Raw genomic sequence first — 26,832 nt, forward strand, 5'->3', positions numbered from 1 at the left:
CAGTAAGAGACATGCAAAACCCATTATGACTTTCAAAGATGTAAATCTCAATGCTTCAAGTAGAAACTGACTTAAACCCAAGAAAAATCTTGAGAACAGCCTTCCATAGGGATGAGGCGAGGAGATTATCAGTTAGTGTCATATGTATAACTACTCACAAGCATTAGCCTTTAGTATGTTCACATTGTCTTGGCCCAAGGATCCTGCAACTCCATCTATCCAATGCAACTGAATCTAAGAACCACATCTGACTGTTAAGCTTGTGAACAGCCATTCCGTATTTAGCTTCTTACCTGGCAGTAAAACTAGGGCCCCACCACCCACAGAGACAAGGGTCCCCTTATACAGTAACAATGATCAAAGCCGAAGAGTCACCTTATTTTAAAAGCACAAGTTTCTGTCACCAAATAGAACCCACAGACTAACTACGTTCTGCGAAATTTCTTCAAATTTCTAACTTGGTTTTCTTTGTTGACAGTGGGTCTGAAAAAGTCATGAAGAGGACAGGGCTAAAACTTCTAATATCATAGCAACTCAAGGAAGAGCTGAGAAATTCAGTTTGGACCACAAATATTTTGCTGTACAGTGCTAAGAACAGAAATGAAGATAAGCTCTTTCTATACCATAGTCTGAAGCTGCACTACTTGAGATAAGCAGAATAATCTGGTAAGTCTCCAAAAAGTCAATACCAAATGAATAGATAGAAGGTTTGCTTCACCCTCCCAAAGACGTCTGTCTTGAGATACACTAAACTACATGAGGTTTGGCAAATAGGGATAAGATGGCCAAGTGGTTCTACAGTGAATTTGTATTACAAGGACGTTCAACTGACTATAAAGTGTTTTCACTGGATATTTTAGTGGTTCTGTCCTTCAGAACCATTCCAAAAATGAGCCTTCTCTTTACTGACTACAAGCCTTCATGCCAGCAGTAAGACTCTAGCTTAAATAGAGAAATAATAGCTTCCAATAGAGAAAGAATGCAGCACAACAGTATTTTAAAATAGCATTGCTTCTGCATAAATTTATTCTCTCTAAAGAGTGGACATGCAAACATTTTTCTAAAGTTCACTTTATGGTTCCCATGCATTTAAAGTGATGGAAGGAAGGGGTTACATGGGGAGAAACATTAACAGAAACACTTAGGTATCATCTATTACGCTTTCCATTATGGAGAAATTTTCAGAGGTAACTTTGGAGTCCTCAGAATGCTCCCTTTCTCCTTTAGCTGATACAGACAAATCTTTGCAGCAGCAGTCTCTAACTGTTGGCTAGACACAGATCTCAAATTTTACCCCTAAGACAAATATGTTTAGCTACACTTAGGATTTAGGAACTGAAGAACTAAAAACACTGCTCATATTATTTCCTGTTGAACATTAGTAGCAAAAGAAGTTGAATAAGGTTAACAGTGGTATCACAGTCATGTAGGATACAGTAAACGGACAATACTGGTCTACTATTAACTCCTCTAAATAAACAAATTGTTACTCACACTTGTGTTTTCCTTTATTTCTCTCAACTGAAGTTACTGTCATTTTTGAGTCAGAACTTTGTTGGGTTAGTTACAGACCTACCTTGTTGCGTGTTTTTACTTTCAATTTCGTCTTCTGTTTTCTTTTCAACTTTTTCTTGCTAAAAAGTTTCTTACTTCTGAAAAAGAGAAGAAAAGCAATGAAAACAATATGAGTAAACTTTCTTCCATACCCCATGGTAAAAAGCACAGAGGGAACAAATGTCAGAAGCACTCAAACTTTTTTCTCCTAGGCAAAGGGAACAATCACAGGTAGAATTTCAGAATATAAATCAGAATACAAAGCACTTAAAAGTTATGCTTTCCTTATGTTCCACTGAATTATGGGCCTTTACTCTCATCAATTTAAGCAGATTATATGCTAGGAGAGAAAGAAGCCCCTAAGTTTCCTACTGGTTTACCCTACGGTTTATGTTACAAGTCAGGTAGTGCCACAGCAATGCTAGAAGCAAGAATTATTGACAATTCTCAGTAAAATAACCTGTTAGTAAGGAACATTGCTTTGTGAAGTCTTTACCACACAAAGATTCAAGCCTTCCAAGACAAAAAGTAAGCTTTAAAAATATGTAATTTGGCAGAAAATTCAGTTGATGGAAGAAACTGCAGCTTCTTTACCTTTTGTTTGGACTTTTCCCACCCTCACTTTATAGACTTAATGTCCATCCCTTTACATTACAGATCTAGCTAACACACACTTCTCTAAGCTCTTTTAATCCTCTTCTGCCCACACCTCATTCCTACCACAGTTTTGCTCCTCCATATTACTACCCAGAAAAAAAAAGACACCATATGCGCATACACTTGTTCTGTCACCATCACCGAGATTACTCTGAAATGCATGTTTCTTAACCTACTGTTTTTTCAGTTTATAAATCCTCTAAAAAAAAAGAAAAAAGGCATATGTTAGCTGTGCAGCATATAGCTCATCTTACATAGGACTTCAAGCAACAACTACTAACATTCCTCTGTACCACTTAAAGTTCACTCAAATAGCTTACAGTGCAGATTAGTTGAAAAATAGAACTATTACATCTGAAAGTCTCAGGCAGTGGGAAGTTGCATTTTCAGTAACAGACTGAGAATCAGAAGAATCTTAATATTTTATTCAAACAACTTTGTTCTAAACAAAAGTTTTGAGGTTCTAAAAGCATAGTGGTCACTGTCCTGCCCAGCATTCAGACTGCAAGAACGCAGAAGCCTCATGGTCCAGCAGTTAAAAGCTGGAAAAACAGAAGCCCGACCAACAGCCAGCAGTGAGAATACAAGCTCAAACAAAGAATTCCTGCAGAGTATGCCAAGAAAGCTGCCTCCTAGAAATTTCACCACTTTTCCCCTCTTGACCTATATTAAGAGGAAGGTATACTCAAGACACTTCCTGCAGAAATAAATCAGCTCACCACTTCTCATATAAGGAACAAACACCATTATCCTGGAGTTAAGAGAAGTGATTCAGTGAGCAGTGAGGGTGAATTCCCCCACCATCCCCAGTAAGTTAAAGCTTACAAAGAGAATGGAGATGACTGCTCAAGGTTTCCCCCAACAGTAAAGTTGCAATATGTAACAGTATATAAGCTATTTAAGAAGCAGATAAAACAAACCTTCATGTAACCTTTACTGTCCAAATTTCAACAATCAAACTCCATAGTCCAGCTCACTATTTAATTTTTCTTTAATTTGACAAGTTTTTCTTCCTTATTAGCATTTAATACAGTTAATTCTTGTTCTGCTGTCAAGAAGAACAGTGCAGCCCCTCCCATTCTGTAGCCACTCAATCTTCTGCTCTGGACCCAATGACCTTTTATGAAACTTGCACCCTAACTTTCAGTTTAAAAGTCCTGATAAAAGTATCTTCTGGGCTCTTTCAGTCCATACTGCACATAAACCACACTGACCAAAACTGAAAAGCAATACTTGTTATTTGCTGTTAGGAAGAGGAAAAAGAAATGTTTCATATGCCTTCAAGGTCACACTGTTAACTGCATTCCAGGTATTACTTGTCAGCTTCACAGCAATATGGCATAGCAGACCTATTTAACCCAGACTAGCATGAAAACATTTTCCTGCAAACCTCAAAACTGAGCTTCCAACGCTCTTTATCTATCTGTGCTGTTAATTATGCCTTTTAAACACAGTGTGATTTGCATTTACCACAGACAACTTGATAAGTGCAGCTTTTTTCTTTTTGTTTTAAAAGATACTAATTCAATTTGCCAAGACATTTCAAATTTAGTCCATCTTGCCAAAATCCTTGAAAACTCTCCAAATTTGTTACAGTCCGCAAACATTATAAACATTTTTTCATCTTGTAAATATTTCACTGGACCAGTCCCTGTAATTTTGGCAAGTATTTCTTTGTGTTTATGCGCACATCTGAAAAACCCCCAAATTAAGCCTTTTCCCTCCTCCCCCAACTAAGATTGGGCTCATTTCCATAGTAACAAAACCGCTGCCATTTGGCAGATTACCTTCATTTGTCATGACACCTAGACAATGTTTTTTCCAATTAGCAAACAGGAAAGATCAGCAGTGGGTTTACTGATGGTGCTAAGATCTTCCTCATTCATACAACAACCATTAAAGATGCTTTAATGCAGCACAGTAGCAGCACAGTCTGACTGCTCCCCTGTGGCAGCCTTTATCTTCAGCAAGTATTAGGCTTGAACAATTTTACATGGAAAAAGTTTGGGATAGAAATGCCATATTAAGAATCCACAATTATCTCCCTATATTTTCTAAAAATAAAACCTCATGGATACTGAAATCCCCATGTTTTTGTTGGGAAGTATACTTTCTTCCATATCCAAACAAAACTTCAGAACAAGTAAGCAATTAATTAAGAATTAGAAAATACCTCTTCACACATCACACTAATTTTATAAATAGTTCTGAGCAACCTGCCATTACTATGCATAGCACTAATATATTCACAATGTATCTGCATGTAACAAAGATATGTATGATTGTTCATAGTTCTACTATTATATACCATAATGCCAAGATGTTTTAATATTCAGAAAGAAAGTATAAAACATGAGCAAATATATTCATGGAAAACATGTTAAGCAGATTATGAGTAATTTCCTGTTGAAAACCACACATGTTAATTACAAGCCCGACTCTTTTATTGCCTTAAGATTAACAAGATCTGATATGGCTCAGCTGGATTTTTTAGCTAAATTATTAATTATATTGCTGGTTAACAATTGTAAACTGCTGCTAGCTGTCATTTGGTAAAGGTCTTGATACTCTATGCTGACAATCTGCTTCTGCTGGCACAAGGCATTTAGCCTTCAACTTCTAACTCAGCTGTTGGCACCATTTAGTTCACAGAAAACACACACTCATTATCAGCAAATCTCAGGCAGGTTTTCTGCAAACTGCTTCAAGACATTATAGCACTGGAGACCAAGTTTTGAACTGGACCACAAAGGAAGTGCAAGTCAAACGAGCACAGAACATAAAGATACCTTGACAAAAAACAGTTGTGGCAAATGGACATAAAGGAAGAGTGAATGGTGGTATTACAGCCTTTACAGAAAAGTCTGTTGAGAATAAAGTAAAAAACCTAAAATGCTCAACCCTGGATTATGAAATAATTGCCTCAAATCAAAGGCAGGAAAAAAAAGAGGTGAAAGGGGAGGGTGGGCAATAACCAGTTGCTCGACAATTTAAAAATAGGTAAAACAGCTGTTAAATGACATGACTGCAACTTCTAATCAGGTTTGTGGCACCTGTAATAGGAGAAGTAAAGGCATGATTTGTTTATTTTTTCTCAAACCAGAAGTAGCATCAGCTACTGGACTATGATGCATTATTAGGGGGACATCGTCCAGTTGTCTCAACACTATTGCTCTTACTCTACTAAAAGAGATGGGGAAATGCAAACAGAGCATCCTCCCTCAAGATGCCAACAGTCCTGAACTGCAATTCATAACCTTGAATCCGAGAAGGAAGCTTCATAGGTTGAGTGTGTGTTCCTCCCCTCAATGCTGTTACTGAATTACTCAACATGGATTAACATTATGTGTTAACACCTGCATTAACTCTTCTAAATTGTACATTACACTAAATGTGTGTCTAATGAGCGGAAAAAATATTGTTCTGTCTCTGCTGCTGAGGCAAAATAGGAAAAACGGAAATGTTATTTAAGTGCTGTCTGACCTAAAACCTTCGCTTCTGAAACATGGTACCAAAGACCATGGTAGTTAGTACAGCATTAGACATAGCTGTTCTGCTGTTAAATCTTTGAGTACACCTTTGAAAAATTAGTGAATTTAGTAAATCACATGCTAACATGTGCAATTTTTTAAGACTTCCAAGTGGCTTTAACTCAGTGTATGTGTCTAAACTTGCTTGCTCTGGTTCAAAGGCTAAACATCTTTGGGAAGAAATATACTGTTGACAGGATAGGTCTAGCAAAGAATTGCTGTGTTCAGACAAATGACAAATATATTCTGTTACTCTGTTTCCGTAAGTGCTTACTCAACACAGTTAGCTTAAGCATTCAAGAGCTTGTGGAAATTTGCTTATGAGACAACACCCACTCAGTAAACACTGAAAATGAAACAATCAGGTTTGTGGTATCAAATAATTCTTTTGTTTCCTCCATTTTGTTTCGGGCTTCTGAACAGCCCGAAGTGAAATCCCAAGCTCATATTGTCAAGGAGACCACAACAGCAAGCTATTATCACTCATGTAGTCACCATCAAGTTTGAGGGTCTTTCATCACATCATCATGTTACTGGATGCAATGACAGTGCAGGTGAAGCTCAGGAACCTGAAAGAAGGGAGCAAGACAAAAGCAGGATCACAACCCTAGACTTCATAAGAACAGACTTTGGCCTGTTCATCAATTGGCTTTGAAGAACCCATGGGATACAGCAGTTGCCTGGAGAGAAAGGGGTACAGAAGAGTCCACTGATGCCAGCAGGCTGAGGGAGCTGACTCGCGCTCTACACACAACTTGCAACACCGTATCTGGAATACCACAGCAGCCCTGGGCTCCCCAGTACAAGAAACACTTGTTTACTGGAGTGAGTCCTGAGAAAGGCCACTGAGATGCTTAAAGAACTGGAGGATCTGTCATACGAGGAGAAACCAAGCAAGCAGACATTGTTTAGCAGGGAAAAATGAAAACTTGGGAGGGAGGGAGTGGAATATCCTTCACGTGAATATCTCCATCTCCACCTGATGGGAGAGAGCAAAGGTGATGGAAACATTCTCCTAAGCAATATCCAGTGACAGGCCAAGAGATGGTGGAGGAAAAAAAAATAAATACAAGAAGTTCCAATTAAACCTAAGAACTGTAAGAATGGTCAAAGACTGGAACAGGTTGCCCTGAAAGACTCCTTCCTTGAAGACAGTGAAAATCCAACTGGACAATGTTCAGAGCAACCTGCTCTAGTTTTTCCTACTTTGAGCACTAGACAGTCTCCAGAAGTCCCTTCTAATCTCAACTATTCTGCGATCTTCACCATTTGTTTATAAAACAAAGTAAAATTTGACTGTACAATAAACAAGCTTCTGCATTGTGGAAAGACTGTATTTTTTTCTCATCCCGAGTTTTGCATTTCTCCCGGTGTCATGCCATGCTTCTGATTATGCTTCCAAGTAGAGACATACTGAGCTTTTCATCTGTTCACCATCTGGATCAGCAAACAGACATCAAAATCAGGCATAAGAGCAAATTCTATGGGAACTAGCATAATCAAACCTACAACAGTACACAAAGCTAACAAGAGAATAAGGGATGAAAACCACTTTATCACACTTAAAACATATGCCTGCATTAAGACAAGCCAGTCACTTGAATTGATCCACACTTTCTTGGATATAACCAACACCCACAGGTACACTAAGAAGGGCATGACAAATAACAGGCTTACATTCAACAATCAAGAGCTTCTCTGTCAGATGAATCAACATGGGCACTGTACAGGACCTTTAACAAGACTTTTTCAAAGAAAGCTTGTGCATGTCACCAGGAAACCTAAAACATAATTTGTCAAATGGAAGGTACCCTAGAATCACTAAAAAGAGTATCTGGAAAGAACCCCAAAAGGTCAGCATTTCCATTTCCTGGTCCATCATAGAACTGAGGGTCCTGGTCAATGCCAGGCTGAATGTGAGTCAGCAGTGCCCTGGCAGTCAGGAGGGCCAACCTTGTCCTGGGGTGCATCAGGCACAGCATCGCCAGCTGGGCAAGGGAGGGACTGTCCCACTCTGCTCTGCACTGGGGCGGCCTCACCTCGAGTGCTGGGGGCAGTTTTGGGCACTACAATATAAAAAAGACATTAAGCTGTTAGCATCTGAAGGAGGGCCACAAGGACGGTGAAGGGTCTGGAAGGGAAGCCATATGAGGAGCAACTGAGGTCACTTGGTCTCTTCAGCCTGAAGGAGACTGAGGGGAGACCTCACTGCAGTTACAACTTCCTCATGAGGGGAAGAGGAGGGGCAGGTACACATCTCTTCTATCTTGTGACAGGACTCGAGGAAATGGCATGAAGATGAGCCAGGGGAGGTAGAGGCTGGATATCAGGAAAAGGTGTTTCATCCAAAAGGGTGGTTGAGCACTGAACAGGCTCCCCAGGGAAGTGGTCACAGCACCAAGCCTGACAGTTCAAGGAGTGTTTGGACAATGCCCTCAGGCACGTGCTGCGACTCTGGGAAACGGTCCCGTGCAGGGCCAGGATGTGGACACTATGTGGGTCCCTACCAATGCAGCATATTCTATGATTCTAGTCAAATCCCACTGCATTCCCAACAAGTACTTTCCCCAGAGAGATATTAAACACTGCCCATGATCACACTCCCACCATGTCCTATGTAATCCTACTAGAAAACTCTTTTTGAAGTCTTTTCTAAATTGCCTTCATGGCAATTAAATGCTATTTTCATATCTTCATATCTTTATTACAGAAAAATCAGTTTATTTTTATCTTTTTCCATAACTAGCTTGAATTTTTTTACAAGTCTGAGGATAAAGGAGTCTTCTGACAATTAAGCAGTCTCAGTTCCTTCAGCCTAAACCATAACTCATTTACATCACTAACATCTAATTTCACTATTCTCTCATAGTAACCGGTCCTTCTTTCTCAGAAAACAAGACCAAAAAAAAAAAAAAAAAAAAAGGAAGTGGGGGGAAAAAAAAAAAAGTCCCACAAACCTGAAATACAAAGAAAAGGTCAAGAATTACTTCAGGTTTCCTACACAAAAGAATCACTCACAATTTGGAATAAAAATCTGAAACACTCCAATAACATGGCTACTTCTGAATCACAATCACTTTATAATTCTATAGAATGTGTAGAGCCTCTGAATCACAATCACTTTATAATTCTATAGAATGTGTAGAGCCTCTCATGAGGTACCTTTTATTCATTGTTGGTTTTACATTTTTGCTTACTGGTTTGGTAGTAGGATTTTCTGAAGCTAAACATTCACAATCTTAGGTATATCTAATCTTCCACAGTTTTGCATCCTCTATTAACTTTTTCATCTGCAATCTCAATTCCAGTGCTGAAATTGTCAGTGAGAGACTATACAGTTCAGGACCTAGGACAGATCCAACAGCTACTACCTGTTCTCACAGGCTTCCCCCTCAACAGATATTCTACAGAATCTCTCCAGGGTGGGCTCCTGTGCAGTTTTAAATCTACTTTACAGTTGTGCTATCTAGAACAGAGGCAGCCAAATCGTCAGGCTGAAAGCAACACACCTAAAAATTCTAGTTGAAGAAGGATACAGTCTAGACAATGAGACAACAGGAGCATCATCTGCTTTTCTCACTTGCACCTGCTCAAAAATCATAGAATCATAAAATGCTGGATAGGCCTCAATTAGGTCACCCCAAAGCCTTCCCTTTTCCAAGTTGAACAACCCTAATTTTCTCAGCCTTTCCTTGCAGGACTGGTGTTCCATCCCTGTAATCATCCTGGTGGCCCTCCTCTGGATTTGCTCCAACAGGTCCATGTCCTTCCTGTTCTGGGGACCCCAGAGGTGGGTACAGCACTGCAGGTGGAATCTCACGAAAGCAGATAGGCAGAATCCCCTCCCTCGCCCTGCTGGCCACACTGCTTTGGATGCAGCCCAGGACACATTTGGCTTTCTAGGCTGTGAGCACACATTGCTGCTGGCTCATGTCCAGTCTCCCCTCCATCAGCATCCCCCATTTTGTGGGGGGCTGCTCCATCTGTTCATCCCCCAGCCTGTATTAATACTGAGGGTTGCTCCAACCCAGGTGAAGCACCTTGCACTTGGCCTTGATAACCTTATGAGATGCCCATGGGCTCACTTCTTGAGTGCATGCTTCCTGGTGCGGGCCCAAGGCTGGAGTAACAGCTCTGATATATGAGCTGATCTAGAAGACCCATCAGATCTGCATCAGACTTTCCTGCTGTACAGAAAACCAGAAGATACTCTTCTGATGTAATACAACGATGAGCATTTTGAGGTTTTTTTCCTTCTCTTCTGTAAGCAGGTAATCTGACACTTGATCACACAAAGAATACCATTGGGGAGAGACATTAAAGCAAATTGCAGCTTCTGCTGGGCTTCCTTATGTCCCAGGCCATTTACTCCGTCCTCTGAAGTGCTCCAAAACAGTTGTTAAATTTGTAATCCAGCTTCAAGGCAACTTAATATCAAACACTGAGAACTACAGCTGATAAAATACCAGTTCACTTGCCAGCAAGAAACTTACTACACACTAATTTCATTGCTACAGAAGTTCAGCTATAACGGCTTCAAAATAAAGGAAAGGGAATACTAAAGAAAAAAGGGTTATCAAGCCTGCTCACAAGAACTGAAAAGATCTCAAAACTGTGGGACCATCTGACTTTAAAGGACATCCAGACTTGCTGTCAACAACTGAGAAGGATCTGGCAAACATACGGCCAAGGGGAAAACAGAGAAAAGAGGAAGTTCAAGAGAAGTTTGAAACATACAAGCAATGGCTCACATGAAGAAGTTGACAATGACAAGAAACAGAACAAAGGAAGCAGGCAGAGCTTCAGTGGCCTTATCTATAAACGGAGAAGAGGTTTTATGACCAGAGAACTGAGTATCAAGAAAACTACATGTAGGCTGCAGGTTGACAAGGAGATGAAGAGGTACCATGTGACAAAATGCAACCAGCAAACCTTGCTGTAAAACATATTAAAGTTGCTGCATGCATACTCCCTATTTTATATCTCTCCACATGTACATAGGCTTCAGTGTTCAGGAGCCTTATTTCTATGAACTGGAGGGATAGATGTTTTGAAAGCAACTACTTCTCCAAAGAGCCGCCACATACAACACCTCCCATATTTAGGTATGTACTGTGTCCTTGCAAACAAAACACCCTTTGATTTCTTCTATCTCAATGTGATCTCTGCACTGTTATCTCAGCTGCCAAAAACTCTAAGCATCTGTAATGAGAAACTGCCTTACAATAAAGCCCCATCAAGTAATCCAAAGTGAACAACTCACCTAAACAAAACACTATACACCTTCTATAAAGCTGGCATACAGAACGTGTCACTTTATGGTACGTGCTTTAGCATAGCATCTGTAACTGTAAAGTGGGAGATGCTCAAAAAATGGTTCTAGTGTTAGGTCCAGCCTACACCAAACACCTAATGCTGTCCTGACTTTTGTGCTTCTCCATCTAACTCACTCCAACACAAATCTACCAGTAAGTGTCAAAGTGGTTCGAGTCAAGAGGAGGCAGCAAATGTTCCATGACATTTTAGAGGTTGTTGAAGCACCCTGCAACCAAACTTTCTGAAGGCTTCCCATGCTTAACTTTCTGTCCTTGCAGACACCTTCCATTGATAACTAAGTAGCCAACATGTTTATCATTCCTTCTACTGCTGGAACATCCAGCACACTTTCAACCATGGGGAGGGACAGTGTCAGTAGGTTGCAAGAATAAAGAAGGAAAAAAGTATCACTCAAAACCCCCAATCTGCTCGTCTTGATAAACAAAATGTCTGCTTACAAACAATAGCTCCAAGAGCTTTTTAATGCTTCATTTTTCATATCACCTACAGTAATACCTATCAAGTTTCCAAAGGGACTTGCCATAAAATAGTTAACAGGGAACAAAATACATGCAAATAAACTGAAACCAGGCACACAAACGTGTATCATACAAATACATAAACTCAGTGTAATGCCAAACTAAGTATTGGCGAGATTTACAAAATAAACGTGCACCAAGTACATACTATATACTTCCATCACAAACTGACCCAAGATTTTACAAATCACAGATAGAAAAAAGCCAAGAACATTGATTTCTGAAGAAATAAATACACTAAATCTTTTCACTGCAATTTGGCAACAAAATTTACAGAACACCTGAGTAAAAAAATGCTTTTTGTGAACACTGGCTAGTATCCCTGGATTTCAGAATATCTCTAAAAAGAGAACAATTGCTTTGTAAAATACGTCATGAAAAATACCTCCATGAAGCAGTTGCTTGACCTTCCCTTCCTCCTTGCACAGTGGCAGGCAGGATAGGAAAAATAACAGATACTGCTGCTGCCAAAATCACAGCCAAGGTAGCTCAGTTGCATGACAGTTGGCTCACAAACCATATTTTTGCCTGTTGTGATATATTACTAGTTTAAATATGGTATTTTCTCCCAGAAGAAAAAAAAACAAAACGTGGAAGACGGGTTGCAGAAAAGGAAAGCTAAGATTTCTGCACGAATACCCCCAAACTAGGGACTAACTGCCACTAGACACCATCCAGCACGACTTTAACAGTAGCAACTGTTGCTACCTTTTCAGTTCCTCTCATATTCCCTTTACTCATATCAAGCTATAGCATGAAGATCCGATACACATTTCTAAAAATATGTTTACAACAAAAAGAAGGGCAAGGACAATCTCCATCCTGTGATGGATGAGGAAAATGCTGAGGTACTTAATGCCTTCTCTGCCTCAGTCCAGTTGTGTTCTCAGGGTAGTCAGCTCACAGCACCCAAGGGGAAATGGTCAGTGACTTGCTACACCACTTAGACACACACAAGTCTATGGGGCTGGGTGGGATCCACCAAAGAGTACTGCAGGAGCTGGCAGACGTTCTCACTAAGCCACTTTCCATCATTTACCAGCACTTCTGCCTAACCAGGTGTATTGGGTTGACCCTGAGTTGATGGACAGTCTTTAAGACCAATTACGCTTCTCACAATTTACATATTTAAACTGCACAGAAAAGCAGGACTTCCCTTTTTTTGTCGGAGCTCGCCTGCTGGAAGGTGGGGGGGCTCCGAGCCTCCCGGCCCCGCCGGGCCGGGGCCACTGCCCCTTCCCCCCTTTCCCAACGCTGCGGCACGGACCCTGGGTCACTGAGGGGGACTGTCCCAGAGCCGCAGGCAGCTAAAACCAGCCATGGACTGCTCACAGCTAAACCCATCCAGCGCGGCTTCTGGGGACAGGCGGGTCCCTCTCCTCTCCACGCAGAGCCGGCGGAGTCAACGAGAGCCGGCAGAGCCTCCTGTCTGCAGCCAGCACACTTCGTGCTGAACTGGACACCATGCAGCCAGCAGCACAGAGGGAGCGAGGCTTTCCCCACTGTAAAGCCTGAACAAGAACACCCTTCAACATGGCGGCTTCAGAGTCAGAAAGAGAAGCGAGTCACATGGGACGGAGCTGGAAATGGCGACAGGAGAAAAGAGGGCGGTGCCGCGATTCTGGCGCGCAGCTTAAAAAAAACCTTCTTGCATGCCGTGGTAAGAAACTGTAATACCACAAACTGTTTGTCTCTTTAATCCATTTGAAGAACATGGGGGGATGGAGTATCCTCGTGTGCCTGTGAAGATTGTGAAGAGTGCCTATGCCAGGCTATATAGAAGTAGTAAGAGGCTGTTAGAGACTTGTGGCGAAGAAAAGCCTCTGTGTGCAGGCCAAAATAACTTACCCTTAAAAAGATGAATAACCCCATGTGATGGCCCATGTTTTGTAGTGTGAAAGAACTGTGAGATTTTTCATGGGAGGGATGTTCTACACACAGCAGATTGTTTGTTTCCGGGCGGATCTGCTGTTGGTGGCAGTTTGGGAACCACGTGCAACTGAAGGAAAACCCTTTTTTCCTTAAGCATAAGAGAGAGACTTTTTCAAGAACTGCAACACTGACTAACATCCCATGTTCTGTTATGCCTTGTGTGAGCTGGGTAAAAGGAGAGAAGTGCTGGAAGGGGAGGGGGGGGGAATTTACTTTAATTTTGTTATTTTCTCTTTACTTTTAATTCTATTAGTAATAAAGCTCTTTCATTGTACTGCAACTGTTTAAGGTTTGTGCCTGCTTTGCTTTTCTCTTAATTCTTATCTCACAGAAGGAAAATAAGTAAGTAATGAATATTTTGAACCAAAACCACTACATTTAATTGGTGTTTCTGCCCGGTTTCGAACTCAACCCGCTACACCAGGGCAGTTCCACTTGACTGAAAGTCAGTGAATGTGCCATCCAACTACAAAGAAGGCTGGAAGGAGAATTCAGGGAACTACAGCCCTGTGAGCCTGACCTCAGTGCTAGGGAAGGTCATGGAGCAGATCATCCTGAGTACCATCACATGGCATATAGAGGACAACCAGGTGACCAAGGGCTGCCAACATGGGTTTATCAAAAGTTGGTCCTGCTTGACCAACCTGATCTCCTTCTGTGATGAGGTGTCCCACTTAGTGGATGAAGGAAAGGCTGTGGATGTTGTCTACCTGGCTTTTAAAAAAGCCTTTAGACACTGTTTCCCACAACACTTTCTGGGAGAAACTGGTGGCTCATGGCTTGGGAGGGCATACTCCTTGCTGGGCTGAGGCCAAGTATGTGAGGTTCAACAATGCCAAATACCAGGTCCTGCACTTGGGTCACGACAACCACTTGCAGGACTATAGGCTGCCCATCAGAAAAGTTGGGGGTGCTAGTTGACCGTGACTGAACATGAGCCAGCACAGTGCCCAGGTGGCCAAGAAGGCCAATGGCATCCTGGGCTGTATCAGAAACAGTGTGGCCAGCAGGGCCAGGGCAGTGATCACCCCCTGTACTCAGCACTGGTGAGGCCACACCTTGAATCCTACATTCAGTTTTGGACTCCTCACTCCAAGAAAAAAAAACATTGAGGTGCTGGAGTGTGCCCAGAAAAAGGCAGCAAAGCTGGTGAACTGTCTGGCAAACAAGTCTCATGAGGAATGGCTGAGGTAGCCAGGGTTGTTTAGCCCAGAGAAAAGGGGGCTCAGGGGGACCTCATTCCTCCCTACAACTCTCTGAAAGAAGGTTGTAGCCAGACGGAGGTCAGTCTCTTTTCTCAAGGAGCCAGCAATAGCACAAGAGGAAATGGCCTCAAGCTGGACCAGGGAAGGTTTACATTGGATATTAGGGGAAAATCATGCAGCATAAGGGTTTTCAAGAACTGGAACACACTGCCCAGCGAGTGGTGGAATCACCACCCCCAGAAGTATTTAAAAGGTGTGTAGATGTGACACTCAGGGACATGGTTTAGTGGTGGACTTGGAAGTGCTGGGTTAACAGTGGAACCCAGTGATCTCTTTTCCAACCTAAACTATTTAATGGCTCTGTTTCTAGTAACACAACAACCACCATCTTACAACACAGCTCTGCTGGAACATCTGATTGTTCAGCACTGTTTTTGTTCCCTGTGACATATCTTCTCAGAGGACAAATAAACTTCATATAGATCCTTTCTCTTTCTGGTCTATTTTCCTAAGAAGTATAAAAATCACAGCATTCAGGTGACAAGGGCCCTGTTAAGGTAACACTTTTTTTTACTGTGAGGGTGACTGAGCACTGGCACAGGTTACCACTAAGGCTGTGGAGTCTCTCCATCCTTGCTGTCATTTAAAGCCATCTGGACACAGTCCTGGCCAACTGGCTCTAGGTGGCCCTGTTGGAGCAGGGAGATGGACCAGATGAACTTCAGAGGTCACATCCAACCTCAACCGTTTTGTGATTCTATGTCTGATTCTATCAAACTTCCTGCTCAAGCAGTGTCAGAGACAGTAGGTTGCCCACTACCATGTGCAGTTGCATTTTTAGTACCTCCAAGCAGATATTAAACCTCTCTGGACAACACCTGCCAATGCCTGACCCTTCCCACAGTGAAGAATTGCTTTCTTGGAATGCACTGGAATTTCATAATTTTTAATTGTGCCAAATTAGTGCCACGTCAGGGTGGGGGGCAATATTGAGAAGCATCTGGCTCTTTCTTCTTCATTCCCTCACTGCATTAACAAAATCGCTCCTGAACCTTCTCTTCTCCAGGCTAATAGTCCCAGCCCTCTCGGCCTTTCCTTACTGAAGGAAAGCTCCAGATCCTCAATCACCGACATGACCGTGCACTTAACTCTCTGCAGTATCTCTTTCCTCTGCTGGGAAGTTCAGAACTTGACATTCCAGATGCAGCCTCCCCAGTGCTGAGCAGAGAGCACCTCCTTCATGCAGCTGGCAGCAGTCCTCCTAACGCAGCCCAGGAGGCTGTCTGCCGCCTTTGCTATGGCAGTGCATTACTGGCACACACATTGTTGCCCACCAGTACACCAAGCTACTTCTCTGCACAGCTGTCTCCCAGCTGGTCACCCCCCCAGTGCTACTTCATCCCTGATGCAGGATTCTGCAATTCCCCGTGTTACACTTTAGAATTCCACTCAGCCCAAATCTCCAGCCTGGCTGAATCCCTCTGAATGCAAACAGAACCATGTGGTAAATGAGCAACTCCTCTCTGTGTTTTGTACCATCTGTGAACTTGCCAGGGGTACACTGTCCCAGCATTCAGGCCATTAATGAAGATGCTAGACAGTATTTTCCCCAGTATCAGCTTCTAGGGTACATGACTGATGACTTGACCCCAGCCGGACTTTGTGTCACTGATCATAAACCTCTAGGCCTGATCATTCAGCCAGTTCTCACGCTACTTGACTGTCCACTTACGTAACCCATCCTTTGTCAGCCTGCTGTGGGAGGCAGTGTCAAAAGCCTTACTCGAGGTACAGTACATCCATTGCTCTTCCAGCCTGGAAAGTATCTGTAGATTGCCTACAGTTATTTTTCACCAAGGGCTATATATTTTTAAGGAATTAAGCTGTGAGAATCATTAGAGTGGGAAACTGCTCAGCTTGCTAAGTGGACCTCAAAACAACACTGAGAACACAACTAGTATTTTCCCCAAACAATAGAAGTTTAGTATTTTTTGATTGCTGACATTATCTCAGATTACTCAAATATTTAAAATTATTGGTATTTTTATTCAGTAAGCCTAAAATTTAACATTTTTAGTGAAATGGGCAATAAGTCAACGGTCATTCAAAGAGCTATGTGTGTGCTCTCCAAACCATTACCAGCTTACACACTATCTTCTTTAAATAATTAATCAAGCATTCTGACGTGAATTTTCATCCATGCCAATAATAAAAGGAAAGTCAGGGCTTAAGCAGTATATCTACAAATGGAAAAATCATCAAAATCCCATCCCTTAAATCCGTAAATCGGGGTAAGGAACATCAGCTGCAATCCCATTACCACAAGCTTAGAGGAAAACATAGGCAGACTAGTGGGACAGGTCTAAGGCATCTGAAAAGGTTAAAAAAAACTCAAACCAGAAGAAAAAGGCCACCTTACTAACTGATTTTCCAGTTGGAATTTTTTTGTGCGTTTGTTGGTGAGTTGAAATTGCGCACCTTTTTAATCACTACTTTAATTTCATAACTGAGGACTATTTCACTGTGACAATAACTTTCTTAACAACTACCATTTTTCTGAAAGCCAAAATTCTGGAGTCTTAAGAAAGGAATTATTCCAGCTTCTGGAATACCGTAAGGCCTCTCCAATACAGACAGAAACACAAATACTAATATGAAATTAAAACCCAACTGCACAAGTAAAATGGATCTGATTTTCATTTAACCATGACAAAAGTGCAAAACAGTATCTGATCCCTTTTGTAACTGAAAAGCTTTCTGAGACAGAAAATGAAATCTGTCTCAAATAAAGAAAAGTAACTTAAAAGAAAGCACCCCTACAAAGTGTTCTCCACACAAAGAGAATGTCTCTCAGTGCAACCACTGACAGTTGGACTTTCTTTTCTGCAATTATCTGATTTTTCATTATTCACTTCAATACTATCTATGAAATTAGATCTGTAAGAACACATGCAAGGAAACTCTTTTTCATCAAGTTTTTCAATGCAGAAGTATTTATCCTTAAACATTTCTAGGGCTTTTTTTTTTTTACATTAGGAAAGTCATTCGACCACAGCAAAGATGACAAGGTCTGCACCTTTGACCACTCTCCTATCTAAACACAACCACCAAAATCAAAGTGTATACAAAGCTATCTTACACAAAATCATATCAGCAGAACTTTAATTTAGAAAATATCCTCCATGAAGTCAAGGAAAATCTGTACTTATCATGAACAAGCACATTACCAGTGGTTAATGACAGTGTAACATCATTAAAGTGATTACCATCAAAAGCAAACCAAAGAAATTCTAACTTAGTCTGCAACAAATAGCAGAAGACACAACCACCAAGTGAAAACAACTGAAAACTCACCAGTTTACAACTGTAAATGGTCTACCCTGTATAAAAGTATATTCTAGAAATAAAATGGGATAGAGAATTGATTGGTTTGAAGAGAAATGGAATAGAGACATGACTACTGTGAAAACATACAAGCATAATGAAGACATATGAGCACATCTGTTGGAAAGAATTATGCATTGGCTAGTGGGAGAGAAAAGCAAGGCCAAATCAGATAGGAAAGTCGTAAGTGACTACACGTAACATGGCGAAACAAAATAAAGAAGGGGATGAAATCACAAAAATAGAATAAGGTATTTATTTAACAACAAGCTCATCTCAGTGTAACGCAAATGACTTGCTGCAGATCTGTATAGACACAGTTGCTGGCTTAAAGGCTGAGCAATAGAAAAGATGAGTGATGTTACCAACTGCAACAAGGAGCACAGTGGAGAAGTAAGAGGAAGACTTTAGTTTTAACCCCATTGAGGTTAAAACGCTTAGCTAGATACTTTTTGAGACTGACAGAGATCATGGCCAAAATAATCTAAATACCATGGCATCTATAAATTTAAACTACGAACAACAGACTTCTATTTTTTAACCTTATCTGGCTTTGGCTACAGTGAAGTTAATTTTCTTCCAAACACCTTGTACCATGCTTGTATATTTTGGATTTGTGATGGAAACCGTTGATAGCACACCTGTGCTTTATCTGTTGCTGAGTAACACTAAGACAGGGCCAACGCCTTTCCAGTTTCTCACACTGCCCTGCCAGCAAGTAAGATGGGGGTGCAAGAAGTTGGGAGGGGATATAACTGGGACAGCTGAATCCAACTGACCAAAGGGATATTCCCTACCATATGACATCATGCTCAGTATATAAAGCAGGGAGGAAGAAGTGGGGGGACAATACATTCAGAGTTACAGTGTTTGTATTCCCAAGTCACCACAAATGATGAAGCTCTGCTTTCCTGGAGATGGCTGAACATCAGCCTGCTGATGGTGAGTAATGAATTATTTCCTTGCTTTACTTTGCTTGTGAACACAGCTTTTGCTTTGCCTACTTAACTGTCTTTACCTCAACACTTGAGTTTTCAAACTTTTATCCCTCCAACTATCCCCCATCCCACTAAAGGGGGAAATAATTAAGGAGCCATGTGGTGCTCACCTGCCCATTGAGGTTAAACCACAACACCCAATCTATAAAGCATTTTTCCAAGAGTTCAAAACCCATTACTTGTGACAATAATGCTTGGGAACACAAGTCTAAGAAAGTTAATGGAAGAAAATGAAAATAAGGAACAGCACTAATCTAACCACACATCTCCAGTTTCATGTGGGGACAAGGAAATTCAGTTTTTGATTCTTTTATAATGTGTACAACTGGCATAAATTTAATTTGTTAAACTAATAACAAAAACCCAGTTTTCTCAGGTCAAAGTAGTCACAGTTATACTAGATGCAAAGAAAGAACTCTCATTCAGTTTAAGTTCATCTAATTAACTTCATCAACACATTCATCAGTCTGAAGAAAGGGAATGAGCTATAACATGCTATGTACTACAATATACTAAGAAAAAATCATATAAAGCACATTAATATGCTTTGAAACACATGAATCACTAAATCTTAAAGTACAGAAACCACATGCCTTAACGCAGTCACTTACAGCACAAGGAACCTATTCTCCTGTGCGAATTTCTAGTACTCATCCTTTGGAGAGGCACAAGGGTAGGAATTGGCTGTGAGAGATCACTGGAATAGATCAGCTCCAAAAGGTACTTACAATATAAAACTTCAGTTAATTATAGGAGTAATATTCCAGTCAGCACCTCAGCACAAAGCAGTGTTTATGGCAAGCAAGGTAAGAAAAAAGACAAAAATTGTAACCATGTGTTCAAGTAATGCTGCAACGGACTAAGTTTTCAAAGTAAACTAAGGATTAGGAAAACAGTTTGCATAAAGTACGAAAACCTGTGTTATTGATACATCACACGTGCTTTCTATAAAGACAAACAGTCTTTAAATCATGGGTTTGGCAAAACATATACAGTCATATGTCAGCAGGAGTATTTACTAAAAAAAAAAACAACAAAACCTTCAAAATATTTTGGCCAGGAGGAAGATCATAATATGGGAAGAAAACCAAAACTAAACTCTGACAGCTGATAGTTAACACAGCAGAAATACAAATTCAACATCAAGTTTTTTAGTATGCAGGAAACACATTTATTACATATAACATGGCTAGCAGTAAGGCATGGTAACTTACTAAATTGCTCCAGCCCAACTTTAAATGCCTAAACTTGCCACCAACAGACCATCAGTGCCAGGGCAGATTGTGTAACAAACCGAAACTTTAACTAGCATGCCCTCTCAGTTGAAACTAAAAAATACAACATCCAAAAAACCCACCACAAATCATGGACTCGTGTTTTAATTTTTCACATTACTTGTATAATAATTTTTTATAGCCATATACAAATAAACTGCACATCTTAAGCCTCTCAACATAACACTACTGGGGTCTTTTCAGCTTCTGTTATGTTTTCTACACCAACACTGAACAAATACAACCCTGTTAGACTACTAGATGTTTTTAAAAGAACTACTAGATAAAACTGTTTTCCTTAACAGAATAAAAGGTAAAGAAGTAAAAATACACAATTTTAGTCATTTGCTAATCCCCATTAACCAATAGAGCAATACAGTATTAAAACATTGCTACACTGCAGCTAAAAAGCATACAGCAGACAGCAACTCTCATCAGCTCTTCTAGTGCACAGCTTAATCTAAGACTCAACAGCACATCTATTTTCCAATTACATAAAGTCTTAAGTTTGCACAAGACTTGAACTTTGTTTTGTAAAATTACATTTAGAAAATCTAAGAACTGAAAAACAGAGAACATAAACTAGACTAGACTAGAATATTTCAGTTGGAAAGGACTTACGGAGCAAACCTTTGCACAGGAATAAGCAGGCAAATGTAGTAGGTCATGTAACACCACTATCATTTTGCTAGTCTTTATATACCTAACCTTTATTTTTTCAACTAAATAAATGCTTCCTTACTCTTTGCAATTATTATTCCATATTAAAAGAGCAACAAGTTCCAAACCAAAAAAGCTTCTGTAAAGGCTTTAGATCTGAAGAAATTAAGGCTTTCTGGTGTACCAACAATCAAATTAACACAAATCTCATATACCTAAATTTACTTAAAAATAGTTTTCACAAAATCTTTAAAACCTGGCAAGACAGTAGCATTTCTCCACTAATTTTCAAGTATATATACTTGAAACATCCAAATAAGCACTGCATTACTGAGCATAAGTAAGCGTATAACAGAAGACTCCATCAGTTTTGAAAAGCCTAAAGACTAACTCAATGTCCAGAGGATGTATAATTTACAATTACAAGTGTGAACGAGTGGCCTACTTTCAAAATTTGCTGTAATCATCCAATAGGAACAATCAACATGAAATAAAGTTTTCTGGCTCTTCTTCAGCCAAAATAGCTACAAAAAACAGACATCTAATTTCTGGTTAATACAAGAAATCTTACATTCCAGTCATCACTGACATTTTCCTGGCCTCAGTCATGCCACTTCACAACATTAGAGTCCACAACACAAACAGAAGCTTTTTTTCTTTGAAGGATCTAAGTGGAGAGGCAACTTTAGCAACAAAGTAATGGTCATTTTGGCATGAATATGAACTTACTGTCATTTTAGAGTACATTGCCACTGTAATATAACAATTTCAAGTTAGTCCAAATTATGCAGTGAACACTTCCATTACAAAACAGGCCACACACTAAAGCCATTACAAATTTATATAGCTATCCATATTTGACAAAAAGTCTCAAAGAACAGACTGAGCCTAACTGGTAATTCTGGTAGTGCATAAATAGGTGAGAAAATAGTAAAGGGACTGGCAGTTCAGGGCAACCCCCCAAGATGCACAAGCAATAAAAGCAGCAATTCAGATGGATAGGGATTTTTGTCAGGATTAAGTTATACTACAGAAAAAAAAGGGCGTATTTTAAGACAGCAAAAATGTGAAAATAGAAAGACCTTACTTTGCAAATAGAGAGCTTTGATACAGCACTAAAACCAGTACATACTTGCAGTTTTGTCCACCCAGAACCCAGTATACAAGACAACAGTCTAACATGGATTTTTACTTGCCCTCTGAAGAGGCCCTTACTTCCTACTAGTGTTTTACAGACTTTAACGGCCACACTAGACATTATGCAGTTATTTTCAAATATTTCAGTGGCCACAAAGCAGAGAGTGGAAACTGAGGCACGGTCAGAGTAGATTTTTCTTCCAAACCAATCTTGAACTGACAACTAAATTTCCTACTGCAGGTAGTACTGTACCAGATCCTTAACAATGTTATCTGCACAAAGATAACTGCATGTTAAACTGCAGAATTAGATACTTTTTTCTGTTTCCTTTCATAAAATTATTAGGCTGGCACGAGTGACAAAACCAAGTTTCTTTGCTCCCACCTCTCTGTATACAAAAGTCTTTGTGCAACCCTTCACCTTACGCTGTCACAAGCGCAATCACAAGGTGAGCCAGATCGGGGAATTAGTCTGGATTACAACAAACCAGTTTTGCCAAGTTAATTTTAACCCAGAGTGAGTCTCTAATCTGTTACTGCAAGACACTGTATAAGTACTATGTCAGCATGGCAGGGGAAGCAAGCACACCGACTGACCCATCTCCTGTGGAGACCAGTGTTCATGACACGGCAGCCCGTATCACATGAGGAAATGCAGAGCACTGCTGGTTCTGTTTCAAAGCCAATTACTGCATCCTACTCAACACGTGATACTCATCCCTTCAGATGACAGCCAGCACAAACACCTTGCAAATGTGATACTAATCTTGTGACTTTCAGATAATCTCCACAACGTTTGATTTCCTTCTCTACACACAAGCATTTTCATACTGCTTGCCAGTTCTTCATAAACATTAAAGTTAGGCTTGGAATAGAAACACTTACTGAGACAGGCATTGGTCATGGCCCATGAAGTGCAGAGTATAATTTTGCAGAGTTGGAGTAAAAATTCCACATCAACATATTGCAAATAGGTTGCACTATCATTCTTCACATTAGTCTTCTTGGAACACAGGAAGAATTTTATTACTGTTGATAAGCCAATTTGTTTAGCTTTTTTTCAGCTACTTCAAGACATTTTTCTAGTCACACTCTTACTGACAATCTTACTGATTAAGAGGCTTCAGATTTTCCATATATATATAAAAATTAAGACTTCTGTCTCCAATTAATTTATCTGGCACTGTTTTCTACCATACCAACTAGATGCAGCCACAGTTACATTTAAAGCATCTCTTTTAAAAATATTTGGAATTTTTATTATTTTTGTAAGAAAGCATTTTTGACCATTGCTGTTTGAGTCTACCAGGTGGCTGAAGTTTTCAAATTGCAGTATTTTGACACCAATATGGAGAAAGGGTGGAGATCAAAGCAGTATCTTGGCTGCCATCAGTCTGCCACATAAGATAGTGGGGGTAGTGATAGCAGAAAACTAGATAATTATTAAATATTTCCCCTCTCAGAAGTCAAATACACATTGGCTGTATTCACCAGTATTAACTAACTGTCATTTACTTGCCAAAGCTTAATATAACCTGTTTGCTCTGTACAAAGAGTCTTCTTTGACTTGACCTCAAAAACATAAATTAAAAGAAGCATTAACACTTATACCCACCTAAAGCTAGTATTTTCTACAATTTTAAGGATAAGGGATAGCAGTTGAATCATCCCGAAACCAAAAGACATGGAAGACGGGACTAATTCAGAACTACAGCTTTAAAAAATACAGACCCCTTAGGGCAAAATTCACATAGGTATCTGAGCACCGAGGAGCAATTGCACAGCTGATTTCCTTGCATTTAGCAGTATCCTTACACTTAGCACTTGCAATCCTGGGATTAAATGATACAAAGCTCAAAAGCAGGAAGAGAAGATTTAATGGAAAAGATATAAGCACTGGACTAAGGAATACGTGGAGTAAGAAAACATTTGCAGGTCTACAGGGGGAAAAGAACTATAGTTTCCCTATCATACACTCTGAAAAGAAGTCGGTAGTTGCAAAGATGTCAAATACCCATGTTATCAGTCCACGTTTCCAGCAGTTACCATAAGCAAATCGGGGAAGTTATGTTTCTTGTTAATTTCACTCCTAGACACAGCTTTTTGGGGCGAGGGGTGGTGGGGGGTAAGCACTGCTGTCAAGTCCGACTAACAAAAACCTGAAGAAGCCAAGCAAGCAACCTCCTCGTGCTTTACAACCGTTTGCAAACTTAAAACAACGGTGACTCAAAGCTCTCCATACGATCCGACCACCCACATCACAGCCTGAAGAGCAGCAAAAGCTGAGAACACAGGAAGGTGCCGGTTTCGTGTCATCCACATTCTCAGCGACCTCCGGAGGGAAACAATGGGGAGCGCCCGGGCACCACGGGGGAGCCCCCCGCACAGGGAGACCGGCCGCCCCGCCAGGGCCTGCAGGGCCGGGAAGGTGCGCCCGGGCCGGGCCGGGGGCTGCGGGCAAGGGTGGCCTCCCCTCTCGTCCCCCGCGGCCCGCACCGCTACAGCCCGCAGCCCCCACCTCGCCCGGGAGCAGGGCAGGGCGGCATTCCCGGCCAGAGGAGCAACAGGCACCCTGCTGCGGCCCCAGAGCCGGCTGGCAGGGCCGGGAATGAGAGCCCTGAGTGGCACCATCCGCCGCGGGAGGGGGGCTCGGGAACCAGGTGGGGCCACACCGCACCCCACAATCCCCCGGCTCCCCCGGGAAGGCGCTGCCCCCCTCCAGATACGGAGGCCGCCTACACGGCGATGGCAAAGGGGAAAGATGACCTAAAGAGGAGGAGGAAAAATAAGGCAGGGCAGCTAAAGGCAGCCCCAGCACATGGAAAAAGCGCCGAGGTCCCTCTCTCGGGTAACGCCGCCAGCGGGATCCGCGAGTGCCCTGCGCAGCCTGGCTCGGGAGATACCACGGAGTTCAGCCCGTTCCAGCAAGCCTGGCCGGAGCGAAGTCTGCCGGGGGGCTCAGCATGGGCACTCTCCATCCCCCCGGGGGAGGTGGGCCGCACACTGGGGCGGGCACAGGTAACTCCCCCGGAGGGCCCTGGGAGAGGGGGCGGCAGCGCCATCTGCGCGGTATCGCCGGCCAAGCGAGCGGCGGGGCCCGGGCGGCACCTGGGCAGCCGCCGGGTTACATCACCGCCCCTTCCCTCCGTCCGTCCCCCAGGGCGCGGCGGCGGCGGCCACATGGCAGCAGGGACACCGGCGCTGCCCGGCACGGGGGCGGGGAAGAGGATGAGGAGGGCGACTGCCGGGAGGGAGGAAGGTGCACGCGCCGGGCCGCTCCCTGCCGGCGATGGGAGGGGTGGCGGGGGCTGTGCGTCTGGCCCGGGAGGGAGCGCGGCGCGCGTTACCTGCCCGGGTGGCTCCCCAGCTCACGGTCGCTCAGCGCCGCCGTGTAAATCCTCCGGTATCTGTCGGCCAGGGCCTTCCCAGAGAGCAGCAGCTGGTAGCGGCTCCGGCAGCCCAGCGGCGGGGTGGGCAGGGCTCCCAGCCCGCCGGCCGAGCCCTCCTCGGGCCCCATGGCCGGAGCGGCGCCGCCGGAGAAGGAGTAGCCGCGTTCGGCCCCAGTGCAGGCGGCGGCGGCTCCCGCAGAGGCGGCGGCGGCTGCAGCGCTGCTCATCCCCCTCCCCGCCCGCCCCCTGCTTGCGGCGGCGCCGCCTCCTGGCGCGGCGCGGACACAGGCGGCTCCCGCTGCCTTCACCGTCGGGGCCCGGCCATGGCGAGGCCGCAGGAGCCGCCGCAGGAGCCGCCCTTCAAGCTGCGCATCCACCCGCGCTGCGGGAACACCCCGCTCTTCCCCTCCTCCAGCGGCGGCTCCAGGCCCCAGCTGCCCGCCGCTCGCCTTCCGCCCCGGGCGCAGCGCCCGCCGCCGCTGAGTCCCGGGAAGGACCGTGCACCGCCGGGACGGGGGAGGGGACGGGGGGGGGGCAGACCGCTCGCTTCCCCCTTCCCGCTACAGGGCGTGTGTGTGGGGGCAGGGGGCGGAGGCCGGCGGTGCCGCTTCCCCTCCGGAGTTTGTGCTCGGCGCTGCCACCGCCCTCTCCCCGCACGGCCGCCCCGGCCCCGCCTCCCTCCCGCGGGCAGCGCGGCCGCCGGGCGCATGCGCCGCCCCGCCCGCCCAGCGCGGCCCCCGGGAAATCCGGGATAGGCGGGCGGGAGCACCCGCTGCGCGCCGCTGGGAGCGCGGCTCGGCTCCGCGGTGGCCGAGGGGACAGCTCCCCACCCCGGGGTCACGCCCGAGTGGAGTCGGGCTTCGCGGGCCCAGAAGGCGGGTATTCGCAGGGAGCTTCTCCTTCTCCCTGTTGAGACTGTGTGTCACCGGATCAGTTAGGTTGGAAAAGACGTTAGACATCGTCGAGTCCAACCTATGTCCGAGCCATCACCTTGTCACTACACGATGGCACTAAGTACCTCGTCCAGTCTTTCCCTACACACCTCCAGCGACCGTGACTCCACCACCCCCCTGGAAGTCCATTCCAATGTCTAATCACCCTTTCTGTGAACAAATTCCCTCTAATGTCCAACCTAAACTTCCCCTGGCACAGCTTAAGACTCTTCTTCTGTCCCTAGCGCCCAGGAGAAGAGGCTTAACCCCACCTGGCTTCAACCTCCTTTCAGGTGTCTGTAGAGAGTGTCTGTCCATTGTATTT

General features: G+C 43.1%; 1 protein-coding gene across 16 annotated transcripts in view; it reads right to left on the reverse strand.

Moving 5' to 3' along the window:
* MYCBP2 (MYC binding protein 2) overlaps nucleotides 1-25,817 on the reverse strand; it is a 176,996-nt gene extending 151,179 nt beyond the window's left edge. For all 16 annotated transcript variants that reach the window (XM_048295652.1, XM_048295659.1, XM_048295662.1 and 13 more), the window contains exons 1-2: nucleotides 25,534-25,817; nucleotides 1,577-1,652 (exon numbers count right to left, since the gene is read on the reverse strand). In XM_048295652.1, coding sequence (XP_048151609.1) covers nucleotides 1,577-1,652; nucleotides 25,534-25,802 — 345 coding nt within the window. In that variant the 5' untranslated portion in view covers nucleotides 25,803-25,817. The remainder of the gene's footprint in view (nucleotides 1-1,576; nucleotides 1,653-25,533) is intronic.
* Between the last annotated feature and the right edge of the window lie 1,015 nt (nucleotides 25,818-26,832).

This window comes from Corvus hawaiiensis, chromosome 2 (genome assembly GCF_020740725.1).
Source record: "Corvus hawaiiensis isolate bCorHaw1 chromosome 2, bCorHaw1.pri.cur, whole genome shotgun sequence".
NCBI lineage: Eukaryota > Metazoa > Chordata > Aves > Passeriformes > Corvidae > Corvus > Corvus hawaiiensis.